Source organism: Triticum aestivum, chromosome 3D (assembly GCF_018294505.1).
Source record: "Triticum aestivum cultivar Chinese Spring chromosome 3D, IWGSC CS RefSeq v2.1, whole genome shotgun sequence".
In the NCBI taxonomy this organism is placed as follows: domain Eukaryota; kingdom Viridiplantae; phylum Streptophyta; class Magnoliopsida; order Poales; family Poaceae; genus Triticum; species Triticum aestivum.
This window is the reverse complement of record NC_057802.1, coordinates 9,695,995-9,712,779: the sequence shown is the minus strand read 5'-3', so window position 1 is coordinate 9,712,779 and position 16,785 is coordinate 9,695,995. Positions and strand designations below refer to the sequence as shown.

Genomic DNA, 16,785 nt, shown 5'->3' with positions numbered 1-16,785 from the left:
TTATTGCCTCTAGGGCATATTTGCTTCAGTTATCTCCAGGCCCGGGCTCAGGGGCATGCAGCTTGTGCGGCCGCACAGGGCCTTCAGCTCCGGCGGGCCCCAAATTTCCGTAGCACTTCACCACAGCCCATAGATAGGTCGCAGGCCTATTGTCTTGCACGCATTGAATACTGGAAATGGGCCTTCGCGGCTTCATCAAGCCCATGCTGCTGTTAGCTCGATGCCAATCCTGCGCGTCGACGATGACTCTCGAGGGAAATCCTATATGACTGTCGGGGCTTCGCACAGAGGGTCACGAGAGAGCGGCGCGATCTGGGCCGGCCTATTAGCGGTTAGCGTAGCTTTTACGGATGGGTGGTTTTCTCTCGGTTTTTCATTTTTCCTGTTGTTTTTTGTGGCGGGTTTTCTTTTAGGTTTTTCCTCTTTCGTTTTTTCCTTTCTGTTTCTTTTTTTATTTTCGTTTTTATCATTTCTGTTTCTTTCTTCTTTTCTTTCCTTTTTCTGTTTCTTTTTCAAAATTCGACAATTTAAAAATATTTAGAATTCAAATTTTTTTGCTATTTTGAAAATATGTTTGGAGCTTTCAAAAAATGTCCATGTTTGAAAAAAAATGTTCACACATTTTGAAAAATGTTCCTGTTTTCAAAAAATGTTCATAAAATCTGAAAAAAATTCGGGTTTTTAAGAAATATTCTCAAATATTCAAAAAATGTCTGCGTTTTCAAAATGTTTGTAAATTTCAAAACGTTCACAAATTTTGAATAAATGTTCTTGTTTTCAAGAAATGTTCATAAATTTTGAAAAAATGTTCGTGTTTTAAAACAATGTTCACAAATTTTAAAAAATGTGTGCGTTTTCAAAATGTTTGTAAGTTTTTTAAAAAAAATCACAAATTTTGAAAAAATGTTCGTTCAGAAAATGTTCATAAATTTTGAAAAATGTGCGTGTTTTAAAATATTCGTAAATTTTAGAAAATGCTCATGATTTCCAAGATAATGTTCGCAGTTTGAAATTTTTTCTTATTTCTAAAAAATCACGCTTCAAAATAATGTTTGCAATTTTAGAAAATGTTCAAAATTTCGACAAAAATGTTCGCAAAAATAAAAGTTGTTAAATTCTTTTGAAAAATGTTCGTGTGATCGGAAAAATATTCAGTGTTCGTGCGTTCAAAAAAGATTTTCGAAATTTGAAATATGTACTTTTTTTTAAAGGAAATACATTAGCTACAGTACTGCTGTAGTGTTATTTTAGTCACCTGCAGAATGCCTATACGCGATGATAATTCTTAAATTTGTACGATGCTGTTAAGTCACTAAGGCTCCGTTGGTCTGTTGGCTATTGTCGCGCTCACCACCGCGCGAGCTCCACGGTTCGTCTACGAGCTGGCGCGAAGTTTCATTTTTTGTGTTTTTTTATCCTGCCATACAGTGCACTACTGGGCCGGCCCAGGTGAGACTCGCATGTGTGTTTGCTCGGCAGTATGCCGCATAACGCTGCCGTACTTTCAGTTCGCCGAAAGCTGTGCTCCACCCAACCTTGATGCCAGCATCTACCACCGTTGGGAGATGGCCACCGCCAGCGCTACCAGCGCCACGTTCGCTGCTGTCGGCAGCTCTTCCGGTAAGTCACCGCCTGGTCAATGGTAATCTCAAGCTCACATTATCAATTCTCTATCTGAGTTTTTACAGGCACATCAATTTTTTTGGCACATCCTGCTCATCTAATTCTGTAGAAACTGCAGTACATTGCTGTATCAATTTGTCACAAAGTCGATCAATTCCATGTCTCTAGCAGTATTCTCCGATAGAAAGTATGGCCCATCGTTTTTCTTTTGCACATCAGACCCATCTAATTTGATTGTTGCCTAATGTACTAGTCGATTTTACTCCACAGTCAGCCGTATCACTATTTGATTTTATTCCACACAATTGGAAGAAGTGTGGTATACACAATAGTAGTTTCTTAGAAGTATCTGAGTGGAAGACTAGCTACATCATGCATATAGGTAAGTCTGTAGCAGCCTATTTTATAAAGCTAAACTAACTTCAGTTAGTACTGACAAAGAAAACACTGTATTCTTAAGCAATGTCTTATCTACATACTATATTTGTTTTTTTAGGGAAAAGCCAAGTTTTATTCATCAAAGATTACAAATTGTGGAATATATCCCGGATCATGGGGTTGTTTCAGCCACACATGGCGCCCCTGACCTAATAATGTGAAACCTTAGATAGATTATGAGCTTCTTTGTTCGACCCTCTACTTTCAAAAATAAAGTTACAATTAAAACTACTAGCTTGATGTTGAATTTCAGTCATGACAACCCTTCAGTATATCTCCTACTACTTGCTTAGAAACAGATGCGAGGATGAAACTTCGCAAGAGTGGGTCTTCTGCCAAAGCGAGCGCCTCCCTACATGCAATGGCCTCCAGCGTTGCGGATCACGGATGCCACGAATTACCAACGCGAGCTACCCAAATAGTTCCCGTGCTCATCACAAGCGACAAAGAAGATTTTTAAGAGGTAGGCCTCATTTTAGACTTTTGCACGGGGCCTCCAATTTTGCCGGCCTGGCCCTGGTTATCTCACATCTAAGTACATGACCGGTTAATAAAAAACATCTAAGTACTGTTTCCAGCTCGCCCGTTTCCTGTGTTGTTCGTTGGGCCGTTGTCGTTTTGGTTGTGTTCAATTTTAGGCTGCAGTTTTCTTCCCATGTTGGGCTGCCAAGCTCAGTTTTTTTTTTCATTTGAAAAGCGATTGGGATGCAGATGCCAAGAGGTTCGATGTTTGAGCAGACCTGTGATACACCAAATATATTACTTTCTAATCACCTTAGTCTCATCTGTTTTTCCTTTGCCTTTTCAGTTTTTATTCTACTGCACACAAATAATATCTTGCAGCTTGTCAAAAAAAAAAAATTCAACCTCATCAACGTTGTATTTGTCTAGTGAATGACAATTATACGTATACCTTTAATGCTCAACTTTTTTCTGCCCAATTGCAAGTTCACCCTTGAATCGCAATGAGACCGACCTTTTTTGTCCCACTAGCAGGGTCCATCCTCAACTCCGGGGAAACAAATTTTTTTACAGTTGCAAATCCACTCGCAACTGGGGCTCGGCCTTTTCTGTCGCAATTTTAAGGCCGCCCTCAACTCACAACTGAGCCTGATTTTTTTGTCCTAATTGCAAGCCCGCCCTCGAGTCGCAAGTAGGGCCTATTTTTGTCCTAATTGCGAGTCCATCTTCAACTCGTAACCGAGGTCCGACTTTTTTGTCTCAGTTGCAATTCCACCCTCGACTCGCAACTGGGTCACACAATTTTTTGTCCTATTTGCAAGTCCACGTTCAACTCGCAACTGAGGCATAATATTTTTTTGTCCCAGTTCCAAGTCCATCTTCGACTCCCAACCGGGGTCCGCCCTTTTTGTCTTAGTTGCTAGTCCACCCTCGAGTCACAACTGGGGCCCGACCTTTTTTGGGTCCCAATTGCAAGTCCACGTTCGACTCGCAACTAGGGCCAAATATTTTCTTTGTCCCAGTTGTAAGTCCATCAATTCACAATCGGGGTCCGACCTTTTTTGTCCAAGTTGCTAGTCCACCCCCAACTCGCTACTGGGGCCAGATATTTTTCTGTCTCATTTGCAAGTCCATATTCCACTCGCAATTGAGGCCTACTCTTTTTTATCCTAGTTGGAAGTCATGCTTGACTCGCAACCGGGGTCCTTTTTTGTCCCAGATACAGGTCCACTCTCGACTCACAACTGGGGCCTGACCTTTTTTTGTTCAAGTTGCAAGTCCACCTTCGACTCACAACTGAGGCCCGACCTTTTTTCATCCCAGTTGCAAGTCCACCCTAGACGTGTAACTGGGTCTGACCTTTTTTGTTCCAGTTCCAAGTTCACGCTCGACACTCAACTAGGACGCAATTTTTTTTGTCCCAGTTGCAAGTCCACCATCGACTCGCAATCGGGCCGTTCTTTTTGTTCTTCTACCAGTTGCAAGTCCCCCCTCGACTTGCAACTGGCCCTGCAGTAAGTGTTGTCCCTGCTTACAAGCATAGTTTAAAAATCCTGACCGGTGATCGAACCAGATGTCATCGGTTCAGGTTTTTACCGGTCGGTTAGCAGCTGACCCGATTCATTTGTTTGTGTTCTTGAGCCATAAAAATATGTGAAAAATGGTTAAATATACTAAGATTATATTTTTTGACAGCTACGATTAGATTGGCTAGTTGGTTGTCGGGCCAAACTAACGCCCAAGGGTCGTCCCCAGTGACGTTATTTCCCCCCTCTTACCCAACGATGCTAGCGCGTGCTAATTGTTCAACCCGTTACGGTTTTTCTTCCGGTTTGAGCAAAAAAAGGCCAGTTCAACCGGTTATGTTAGGATCGTCTGCAGAATGGCCTGGGTAGCTTATGAAACCAAAGAGGCTGTTGGTTTGGTTTCATCACGTTTTTCCTAGTTTTTATTATTTTTTTGTTATTTTCTTCATTGGCTTTCCTTTTCTTTTACTTTTTTATTCCAAAAATGGGGTTTCCTTTTCTTTTCCATAATCATTTTTCCGTTTCAAAAGGTGCTTGGAACCTGAATAGTTCTTTGTACTTAAAAAAAGGAATTTCTCTTTTTTTTTGAAAATATCAAAATAAGTTCGAGTTTTACAAAACATGTTTGCAATTTTTAAATATGTTCGTTCTTTTCAAAAAAAGTTTAAAAGTTTGAAACAACGTTTCTTTTAAAAATTGTTCACAAATGCTAATCATCTCCAAGTAACTCTCAAGCTTTACACGTACTGGACTAAACGGCAAGCTCACAGCTAGACTACAATCGTTTCCAAACCCATAGGCATCCAGGTGCCATGTTTGATTGCTAAAAAAAGAAAGTCACACGTAGCGGACATCCACACATGGGTCCTCAAATTTGGATTAGGCCCTAGCCAGAAGTCAGATCGCTGGGTGAGAAGGTCGCGCAAAGTGATTACTAGCAGCCAACGGGACACGGCCCGCTAGAGAAGGGTGTGAGCGTCAATCAAATAATCTGAGACAAACAAAAGAGGATCATAAATAGTGCAGATGTCATACTAAGATATTTGATGAAAGAGGATCATAAATAGTGCATATTATAGTGATATAGTCAAACCCGTAAGTTAAGCTCATGTGACATCTTGGTATGGCTAAACCAATTATTATTCTTCCCCAAAAATGGCTAAACTAAGTGGTTGGTGGGAACTTTGTCTCATTTCAGTAGCCTGCAAAGTCTAGCGTCGTTTGATGAAAAAGAGCCCATTACAAGGCGCTTGCTCTCAACTCTCAAGGTCTCGATATCTATCCGCCCCTTTTAGTTTATGGTTGGTATATATGTAAGCATGTGACGGCGCGAATACCCTGACTGACATCTTTGGTGTTACTATTAAACAACTAACTAAGGTTAGAGTAGCCAGACTTGTAAGAGAGAAGACCAGTGGAGGTCCCCAAAACTAATGTAGAAGATAAAGATAACCAAGTGACCTGCCACGCCGGATTTAACCTATTGCACATGGACGATAGCAGATAGGAATCCCTGGCCTAGAGGAAGGTGGCAACTTAGAACCTTTGGACCAGATTAATTAAACAACGGAAAGGCTAAAAATCTGACGTTAATTTTTTAGACATGGAAAATCAAAAGTTTTTTATGGCAATTTATACTGGCACGAGGATAGCAATTGTAGTTTGCAAGCACGGTGATTTTTCTGGCAAAATATGAACTGGGGCGCATTTGTCAAGCTCACCAATTAAACTTGCCATCCTTGACGAACACAACTTGCCATGAAAAACTTACGATTTGTCATGCCTAAAAAATCTGACGTTCGCTGGATATCCGGGTCCATTAAACAATGGCTAGTGCCCGTCTGAGTAACCCATCTCCCTCCTCAAGAGAGAAACCCCCCATAATGAGAATGGGCTTTGTGCGTTCGCCGACTGCTATGGCCATCTGGCGGAGCTGGGCACCGTTGCACTGCAAGATCTTTGCCTGGCTCATGGTACAGTGCCGATTATGGACGTCTGACAGGCGCACCCAGCATGGGCTCCAGGACGAGCCTTCCGCTTGCTTCACCTGCTTGCAGGACCAGGACAACGTTGATCACATTCTCGTGAGATGCGTCTACGCGCAGGAGGTTTGGCATCGTTGCTTTGACAAGATGCAGATGGACATTGCTCCGCCAACCCAGAACATCACTTTTACCGAATGGTGGTTCCAACAAAGGACGAGGTTCTCGGGCAAAATTCGTCGTGGTTTTGACTCCTTCGCGATCGGCACAGCGTGGGCTTTGTGGAAACAGAAAAACGCGAGGGTGTTCAATAGAGTGCTCGATCAAAGAACGCCCGAGCAACTGGCGACGCTTGTACTTTCGGAGATCAAGGAGTGGTCGCTAGCTGGATTTGGTGTAGGAGGCTTAGATCCGTTTGTGAGAGAGTGATTTTGTACTTATCTCGGTGTTGGTGTTTGTGAAGCAGGATGTTTGCATCTTGCTAGACTGCTTGTAATTATCTTCTGTCTTCTATAAAAATATAGTAAGCCATTTTGACGTAATGTTGAAAAAAAAACCCATAATAACCAAACTGTTGTACCCAGCCCGAGACACCATCATAACCAAGGCTAGTGATCGCCAAATTTCCTAGCTCATCTTTTTAGACAAACAGGCGCGGGGCTCTGCTTTTCATTAAAGCGAAGAGTAACCAAGTTGGGGCTGGGTACACCAGCTGTTGTTACAGGGGAGCTCAATCTCACACAGAGAAAAGACAACACACGTACGGCAGAAACTCTCCCTACGGGAGCTTAATCTCGGAATATAATGCAGAGAATGTACGAGAAAAAAGACATTTTTGTTAAGAAACATATAATGCAAAATTCCAGTTGAAGTTTTATTTTCTTTAAAGGAAAAATACTCTGTTGATTTGATTTCATATTCGGGATGATAGTCAGAATGATGCTGCACTCGCACCATAGTCGCAAAACCCCACCTAAACCTCTATAAAATCACAGTCCACGCCCCCCGGCCATGGCGACGCTTCTCCCAGCCTGCTCCGCCTCCTCTCCCGCATCCGCCTCCGCCGCGCCGCCCGGCATGTCCTCCTCCTCCCCAGCTTCTCCAACGCCGGCTGACGCAGCGGGAGGGGCCGTGGAGAAGCCCACGGCGGCGCCATACGGGTCCTGGAGGTCGCCCATCACCGCAGACATCGTCTCCGGTGCCGACAAGCGCCTCGGTGGCATCGCCCTTGCCAGAGACGGCCGCCTACTATGGATCGAGGGCCGCCCCGAGGAGAAAGGGTGAGTAAACCACTGCGTCAATGCTTACAACTGCTTATTGATTCACCGCAAGGCATGAGGAGACGCTCCCAGATTTGTAGTACCTCATAGCTTCGAATTGCTAAACATTGTAGGGGCATATCTGGAGTTGTTTCTAACTGCATTGGGCACGCACCAGTACTGTACCAGAGGACCGACTGGTTCTATCGCCTCAAGTGGATATATATAGCACTGAATATAAGGAAAATGTTATTTGGAGGTGGGGCGTTATGGTCTCGGCATATTAGTATTTTCTTTACCATAAGAGTAAAGATCTACTTCCTCCGTTCCTAAATATAAGTCTTTTTAGGGATTCCAATATGAACTACATACGGATGTATATAGACATATTTTAGAATGTAGATTCACTCAATTTGCTTCATATGTACTCCGCTTTGGAATCCCTAAAAAGACTTATATTTAGGAAGGCAGGGAGTACCTCATATCCTCTAGTCTCTATCCTCTATAGAAAGATTCTGTCAGTTCTGAGAAGGGGGACGACATCCCAAACGACACAGATTCCACGACTTATAGCTGGAAGTCTGGAACTGTTTTTCTCTGTATAAAGAAACTATAAAAGTGCATGCACAGGAGTATGTGAGTGATGAAATTTGACATATGACAGATGTATTTGCTTGATGAATGTTAAGTCAACATGCTTGAGAACATTCAAGCGTGCAAGCTATGGCCCCAGCGTATTCGTCGTGGCAAATGAAGCCTCTTTCTCCAAGTCACTGCTCTTTTTTGTTGTTGTTTCTCCTGGCTTGCGGTAGTGTTTGTTCGTAGGGTCGTGTTTCTGCTGTTATGTGGGTGTGGCTTTTGGTGTGCCTGGTTGAAGTTGTAATGGTATACTATTTTCTGTAAGCTGCTGGATACCAGCATATATACTCTGAAAACTTTGCTTTCCGTGAAAAACAGGTCCAAGTGCCTTTTCTCTGAATAAAATTGGGTGAGAACCCAGAGCATGCCATGAGTGCGTGCATCCTACACACAAGATAAAATGGTATTGGTATCTCAGATGAATTGAATGATAAAATCCTTCCTCGCTCACAATCAATGATGCCATATATCGAACTCCTCGGCTTGTGTCAATTACTTTATGTTAACGCTGAATATTTGTTGTACCATATTCAATCTTGGTAGGCTTCTATTAGTTTGAATCCAAACTCAAAATTGAATATTTTGTGTCATATTTAACTAATTTTGTATCCAGGCGTATGGTTATTGTAAAGGAGGGTGACAAGCCTGTGGATGTCATACCTCAGGAATTCGCAGCACGCACCCTTGTTCAAGAATACGGAGGTGGCGCATTTGCAGTCCAAGATAATACTGTTGTTTTCTCAAACTACAAGGATCAACGTCTGTACAAGCAACCGACTGAAAGTAAGTGCGATGGTAATCACTTATAATGGAGCTAGTTCAACAAAACTCTAATCCACATGTGACATGCCAATAAAAACAGGAAATTAAGTTGGAATTATATGGTGTCTGTCAGATACAACAATCTTACGTTCCATTACATATCCCTTCATGGGTTAGTGCATAGATTGCATATTGTGTTCATTCAAATGGGTAATACGAGTACAATATGCAATAGAGTATGAAGGAAAAGATAACAGAGAAAGAGTGATGCCAACATAGCCGATACAATATACGGAGTAGTTCTGAAGCCCAGGATTGAATGCCTAAAAAACTTATCTGTGGGATCACCCAATATCGGAATCAATAGGTAGGCTAGCTAAGGCTCTCTGTCCTAATCCTCATGAGTCATGGATCATGACTGCAGGAGAAGAACTTGCATTTAGGTTGAATACTTATCATTGACAGCCGACGAAGTGATATGCTGTGTTTGACAAGAAAACTAGCCAATCTTGTTTGACTGAAAACTGTAGGGGAGGTCTCAGCAGCATATGTTTTGTTAATTATAAAAAACTGTACAAGTAAGAAGGCTGTACAAGGATGAGTACACAAGATGGCTAGGAGGGTTGTAGGAATTGGCACTAAGTAATATCATCTCTTTAGAACCATTTGATATTTCATCTTCGGCAAATTAAATTAAACTATGAAGTTTTTTCATTTGAGATCATTTCACATGATTATTACAGTTGGAAGTCTGCCCGTGCCTCTTACACCCGATTATGGTGCACCTGACGTCAGTTATGCTGGTGGTGTATTTGATCCACACTTCAGCCGTTATGTTACTGTGATGGAAGGTACTTCACATATAATTTGTTTACAGACTTACATGTAGTCTAGTTGCAGGATGAACTATTGTACTCTTGACATGCTCAAATTTCTTGATAGATCGGCGAACGAGTAACTTGAATCCCGCTACAACAATTGCGTGTATAAACTTAAGCGGTGGGGATATCCATGGTAAGACTAGAAAATTATATAGCTTGTACCAAGTAGATCTATATTTTTGTTTGATTCTTCCTATGTTTACTCTGGGTTGATGTTTTGACTGACAGTACCTCACATATTTTCTGTATTGAAGAACCGAAGGTGCTGGTCAGTGGGAATGACTTCTATGCTTCTCCAAGAATTGATCAAAACAAAAAGCGGATGGCATGGATTGAGTGGGGTCATCCAAACATGCCATGGGATAAATCAGAACTCTGGGTTGGCTACTTCTCTGAAAGCGGGTAAATGGAATTATCGTTTGAACTAGATATTAGTACATACTGTGTTTCCTTGTAAGATTAGATACAGTTTGTTTCCTTAGATAAGATCCTTAGGATCCAAGTCTGTTTTGTTTACCTGTCATACAAGTTGATCGGCCTGGCGTATATAATGGCACCCTTGTCTTCGCGTAGGTGCCGTACCTCCACTAGATGGTTCCGGGGTGGTGAGACTTTCGGCCTTGCCATTCTGGTGAACGTCTATAAAACCCTAGACCACCACAGGCCCCAACCAGTGACATTCTCTTAATGTCAGTTTTGACTTGGACTTAGCATATTTTCGTTCTAATTAAGGAACTATACAGTATTCACATTTTCCTAAAAGCGTATATGGGATTCTGTTTGTGTATATATATATATATATATATATATATATATATATATAGATATAGATATATATATATATATATATATATATATTACTCCCTCTATTCCTAAATATAAGTTTTTTTAGAGATTCCACCATGGCCTACATACGGAGCAAAATGCGTGAATCTACACTCTAAAGTATGTCTATATACATCCGTATATAATTTGTAGTGTAATCTCTAAAAGACTTATATTTAGGAGCAGAGGGAGTAGCTTGCATCATGGTACAGGCTAGATTAGTGACTAGACTACTGTGCTTAATACGTTGCAGCAAGCTCTAGTATTACACTCCATTTATCATGGGCTTTTAAAATTTCTAACTGCTGCTGATTTGTTTGTGTGCAGAGAGTTAACCAAACGGGTCTGTGTTGCTGGAGGCAACCCAATGCTGGTGGAATCCCTTGCTGAGCCTAAATGGTCTCCAAAAGGTGTCATTTGCCAGCTAAATTTGCCTATATTCCTTGTTATTTTCTTAAAGATATGTTACTATGCCTACTTGGGTGATAAAGACGTTCCTCGTAAGCGTATTATTTCGCTCTTTCGTTTTGTTTCTTAAGTTAAACACTTTTTTTTGCACATCTTCATGGTTTCTAAAGTAGTGTTCTTGAACAAAGTCAAACAACCTACTCTACTTGTGCTTTTTCATCGTTTCAGTACACTCTTCTATTTGACGATCGAATTGTTTTATATTATGTTGAGATTGACGTCACTAGTTTCTGTTGTTGGTCTATCAATTTATTGATTCAATATTTCTTGGAGCTGCTTTAACTAAATGGACTATCATAGTTTGTGGGGAATTTTTCTCTATAGATCAATAAAGGTTATCTCCAATATGGAAGTGCATATGTGCTATTGTTTTCTGGGTCTTCTGTTCACATATCATTTGCTTCTACGACTTTAGTATTAATATATTTGCTTCTATGACCATGGCTTGATACATGCAAACTTGCAGGAGAACTGTTTTTCATAACTGACAGAGAGAGTGGATTCTGGAACATTTATAAATGGGTAATGTGGTTTTCTTTCACTACTTGAGCTCCTGTTTTTCATAACTGACAGAGGGAGTGGACAAAGAATTGAACATACATTTTGATGACACTGTTAGTGTTTTCTGTCGTGGAGAATGGAGTACATTCTTTGTCATCATCTGATCTTTGCTTGCATAAAATCTCTCTGCACTTTGTATCAGGTTGAACATAGCAATGAGGTTGTTCCGGCGTACACATTAGATGCTGAGTTCACCAGACCATTGTGGGTTTTTGGCAACAGGTCTTACGATTTTCTTGGAAACAGCAATCACATCGTCTTAACTTACAGGTTCTGATAATTCTGTAAAGTTGTTTGTTTCATTGTCACATTTTGTTGATGAAACATCTTTAAATACCATCCCAATACCGATGTAACACAGGCAGCGCGGAACGTCATATCTTGGTGTTCTTGATTGTGATTCAGGCTTGGTTTCATTGCTCGACACCCCTTTCTCCGATTTGTCCAATGTGGTAAGTACCAGAATCTACAGGTCCTCCATCTGAAGTTTTTGTTTCATGTATGTACCATGTCATGTTACTTCAATTTCATGCTGGTGGTTGAGATGACCTCTTCCGTGTTCTGGCAGGTTGCTGGAAATGATTACTTCTATATCGAAGGTGCATCTGCAAGTGTCCCAATGTCAATTGCAAAGGTGTCTAGGATGTGACATCCACATTATTGGTTATGTACCGATGATGTATTAGAGCATCAACTCATGCAACATGTATGTGTTTCTTTCCAGGTGACTTTGGATAAGAACAAAACAAAAGCAATTAGTTTCTCAATAGTCTGGTCTTCCTCACCAGATGTTGTGCAGTATAGACCTTTCTTCAGCACCCCAGAATTTATTGAGTTCCCTACATCCAGCCCTGGGCAGATGGCGTATGCCTATTTCTACCCACCTTTGAATCCCATGTTTCAAGGTTTACCAGATGAAAAGCCTCCATTGCTGGTCAAAACGCATGGTAAGGAAATTAATGAACCCTTTTGATGTCTCAAAATAATTATTCGTAGACAATTTCAGTGTGGCATGCGCGTGCGGTGTGTGTGTGTGGGTGGGTGTGCGCGGGCACACACGCGTCCGTTTATTTCATTGAAAGTTGGATTGTTAAGTGAGTTATAGGATCCTCCGTATTCCATAATTACAACAAAACCATGCAGCTTTGATGCTTCCCACAATTTTCAGGAGGACCTACGGCTGAAACACGCGAAATTCTAGACCTTAGTGTCCAGTATTGGACAAGTCGAGGATGGGCATTTCTTGATGTTAACTACGGAGGAAGCACTGGTTTGTCATTGCCTCTAGTATTCAGATTAGACGGATTCTTCGTTCTATATTGATTGTAATTAAGGCTCCGGGTTCATTTAAATTATTAATTGTTATTACTGTATGCTAAACTACATTGAAATATAAACTGAAGGATATGGGAGAGAATACCGAGAGAGATTATTGGGGAAATGGGGTATTGTCGATGTTGATGATTGTTGCAGCTGTGCAAGATTCCTGGTATGTCCTATCATCAACGATTCTAATAGTATAAGCATTTTTAACAATGCTCACAGTGCATCTTACTTAATTAAGGTCGAGAGCGGGAGCGTAGATGAACAACGCCTATGTATAACGGGGAGATCAGCAGGCGGATACACTACTTTAGCTTCACTCGCATTCAGAGATACATTCAAGGCTGGAGCATCTTTGTATGGTGTAAGTTCTATCTTTTCAGAATATATTATTTATTGGCTTGCTATAAACAAACTTTCACCAGATACTCAGTGGTTTCTGCAGTTTCTGTATTTGTTTTCTTAGAAACAATGCCTGCATTCTCAAAATGGTAGTCATGGAGGCTAATTTGATCATTCATCCTCTTTTTCGGATACGTGAAAAAATCCCTTCTCCATTTCATTATAAAACGGAAACAAAGTGTTTTACATACAGCAGAACAGACCACAGTAGATGCTAAACCCTACACTGAGAAGAGAACCTATTACTGTTCTCAAAGAAATTTACTCTCCTCGGGTAGGTAAAGAGCAGCAGAAGCTAAAACCGAAGTTTTCCTCTGCTGGCTTCCATTTCAGTTGCCATAATGAGAGTACCAACTCAATGGTTTCTTGGGAAAGAAGAGATTTTGCTAGGCCTTTCCTCATGGAAGCTTCCATTAATGTCGTTTGGTGCATCTGGAAGCAAAGAAAAACTAAAATCTTCCATAATACCCGCCCTAGCTTAGGCTCTTGGTCATAAGCCAAGCAAGGATTGGAGCGGCGTCGCAAGCACCTTCCTCATTCGGAGGGAGAGCGCAAAGAGATCTCTCTTAGACCATAGTCCTTCTCCAAATGTAGGTTTCCTTAGTGGCTGCATCTCTTTGCCTGGCTCAAGGCAGGAATATTCAAGAACATCATGTGTCCTTGCGCGCACCCTTATAGCCCCTATTTGGAACTCAGGAAAATTTCCTGATTCTTGTGGGAGTTGAACTCTTTCTTGTGAAATTTCTGAGTTCCGAACAGGGCCAAGTGTGATGTGCCTTTTTAGTTGACATATACAGCTAATAATATACCCTCACAACGTATTTGCTGGCTCTGGGAACAAGCTCAAGGAGTGCTCTAGGGACTAGGGCTTATGGACAAATCTTAGTCATCATGCCATCCATAATGACCCTGGGTGCGTTTGGTTAATATGGTTTAATAGTTTGTTAAATATTTATGAATTCCTTATGTGTTTTGGTTGCAGTTAATACCAAACAACTCCGGTATGGTTTCGGTAAATACCATATTAACCAAAGTTGACAAGAACTTAAAATATCTCGGTGACTTTACAGTTTCACATCATAAAGTACAAATTAACACATGACAAATTGAGTAATTAACACCAGAAGCATGCTAGTATCAACACCAACAGCAAGAAGGCAGCTAATTAACACCTAGGCAAGGAGCAAGCAACAAGCAGCGAATCACAACCAGGCGGATCCATGCTGCATTAGTCATATCATATAGCATTTTCTTATAGCAGGAAGCATTTTAGTATTAGCAAGCACCAAGTAGATAGTGTACACATGCCAGTTTAATGTCATAACGAACTAATGTTGTGCGGCCGGCCATTGTTTCATGCTTAATTGTGAGTCTGACCAAAGGCGAAGATCCCAATTGTCCAGGATGAGCGCTGAGATAGGCCGGGCCTTGCAAGTGTTTGCTGTTTGGTAATAACCAAATTAGTTCGGTTTTGTACAAAATAAACCAAACCTTTAGCGGTTAAGTAATTTGCCAACAATAATGATAACCAATAACCACATCAGCCGGCTCGTAACCGAACGTCCTGCTTTGCATAACCGGCCTGGTCTTGGTTCGATACCATATTAACCAATAACCGTATCCATACGATCGTTTTCATTAGTAGACTGGTTGAAACTTGAAAATGCAGTTTAGTGCCATTTTGGTTGCTATAATTTAGTCGTTCTATTTTTTTGCTGTTTGTTTGTATAAACATAAAAACTAACTCTTTTGCTCAATTGATGATCAGATTGGTGATTTGTCTTTGATGAGAGCAGACTCACAGAAATACGACTCCCATTATATCGACAATCTTGTCGGTAAGAAAGTATCTCATCATTTTTGTTTCGGAAAGGGGTGTTCAACGCATCAATTGTATGATTTAATAGTTACTTCTTCCATTACATCCTTTCAGGAGATGAAAGAGCTTACTATGAGAGGTCACCAATCAACTTTGTCAATAAATTTACATGCCCAGTAATTCTGTTTCAAGGGTTGGATGATAAGGTAGGTGTTGATCATCAACCACATTGGTTATCATGAATTCATGAGTACACAAGTCGGTAGAACCATGCACATGTGTGTTTCTTTAACATTTGAAGTTATCTTTCGACTCTTGAGATTATGTTTCTTCTGTAGTGGATTAGCCACTCTGTTCTTCAGATTGTCATATTATAGTTCCTCCTGTAAAACTAATGGCCAGGCTTCCATATTTGCATAGGGTTTGTATGTACTTTGTTGAACATACTTAAGATTGATGAATCATTGCCTGTAACATTTCTTTGTGCAAAATTACAACCTGCATTTAGCTAAGGCTGAAATAGACCGTAGCAAAATATTTCACTTGCCTTAATGTTTCACAGGTCGTACCACCAAACCAAGCACGTAAAATATACCAGGCTTTGAAAGAAAGAGGTCTGCCTGTTGCTTTGGTTGAGTATGAAGGGGAGCAGCACGGGTTCCGCAAGGTTGAATACTGTACTAATAGTTGCCTTTCTACATCTTCTACCCTGTTAACTTTCAAGGTTGTCATGGATTTCATCTTCACATTTTTCACTCTGAACAGGCCGAAAACATCAAGTTTACCTTGGAGCAGCAGATGGTGTTTTTCGCTCGATTAGTCGGGAAATTTGAGGTGGTGGATGATATAACTCCAATCAAGATCGAAAACTTTGATTGAAGTGCAGAAGAAACAATCGTAGCATCAGCTTACATTTTCTTTTAGAACTTGACTTTTTAGTGTAATGGTGTCTTGTCGCTATGTAACTGTTTACGTGTTTTACAATGCGTCTCTTCACATTTGTTTTGGATTATGATAAATAGAACGAGATGCCCACCATGATGTTTTCTACTTGCCCAGCAACAAGAAAGAGCGTTCTCTAGTCATGTCATGTTTTCAAGTGGAGCATGCAAAAAGTTGTGGACCCTAATAGAGAGCTGACGTTCCCTGCAGGAGGACGTTGCACGAATGAACGCTTCCCTCATGGAGGCTCACGCGAGTGAACGGCGTTCGCTCAAAAAACCTCCCCAGGAAACGTTTCAGGAATTGCCATCCTATAATAGAGAGATTTGTTATCCTATAACAAATAGATTTGCTAGGACGCGGATTTGGTGAACATGGGTACGCATGCACCCTTTATGAATAGTAAATTTTCAAAAAATACTAGAAAAAATCAAAAAATCTGAATTTATTTTTGTAATATACATAGTCAGCCAGTATACTCGCATATGAAGTTTCACGAAAACATGACATCCGTGATAATCTGGGCAAAAATGACAAAATCGAAGCTAATCAAAACTATATTAAAAACATTGTTTAATGAATAGTATGGTCGTATTTGTATTTTCTTCACTAACAATATCATGGGTGTCAATACATCATGAAACTTCACATGTGAGTAGAATGATCGACCAAGTTTCATGCCACAAAAATTCAGAATTTTTTTATTTTTTCTTGTATTTTTTTATGAATTTACTATTCACGTGGGTGCTCTCTCACTTATGTTCACCTTTGTATTTTCGTGCTAAAGAAGAAATAATTGTTATGCTATAGAAGAAAATTTGTCATACTATAGCAGAGAAAATTGCCTGGCATTTCAGAGATTTAACATGCTGT

At 40.7% G+C, this 16,785-nt stretch overlaps 1 protein-coding gene across 1 annotated transcript; it reads left to right on the top strand.

Annotated features, from left to right (window-relative positions):
* Nucleotides 1-7,038: 7,038 nt before the first annotated feature.
* LOC123073714 (dipeptidyl peptidase family member 6) lies at nt 7,039-16,055 on the top strand. The gene is made up of 18 exons (XM_044496765.1): nt 7,039-7,311; nt 8,543-8,712; nt 9,435-9,542; nt 9,634-9,705; nt 9,827-9,974; nt 10,725-10,807; nt 11,332-11,387; nt 11,569-11,696; nt 11,788-11,878; nt 11,995-12,060; nt 12,151-12,373; nt 12,595-12,696; nt 12,830-12,915; nt 12,991-13,113; nt 14,920-14,989; nt 15,085-15,176; nt 15,533-15,637; nt 15,736-16,055. The coding sequence occupies exons 1-18, from the start codon at nt 7,043-7,045 to the stop codon at nt 15,847-15,849; spliced, it is 2,106 nt and encodes a 701-aa protein (XP_044352700.1). The 5' UTR covers nt 7,039-7,042; the 3' UTR covers nt 15,850-16,055.
* The last annotated feature ends 730 nt before the right edge of the window (nt 16,056-16,785 follow it).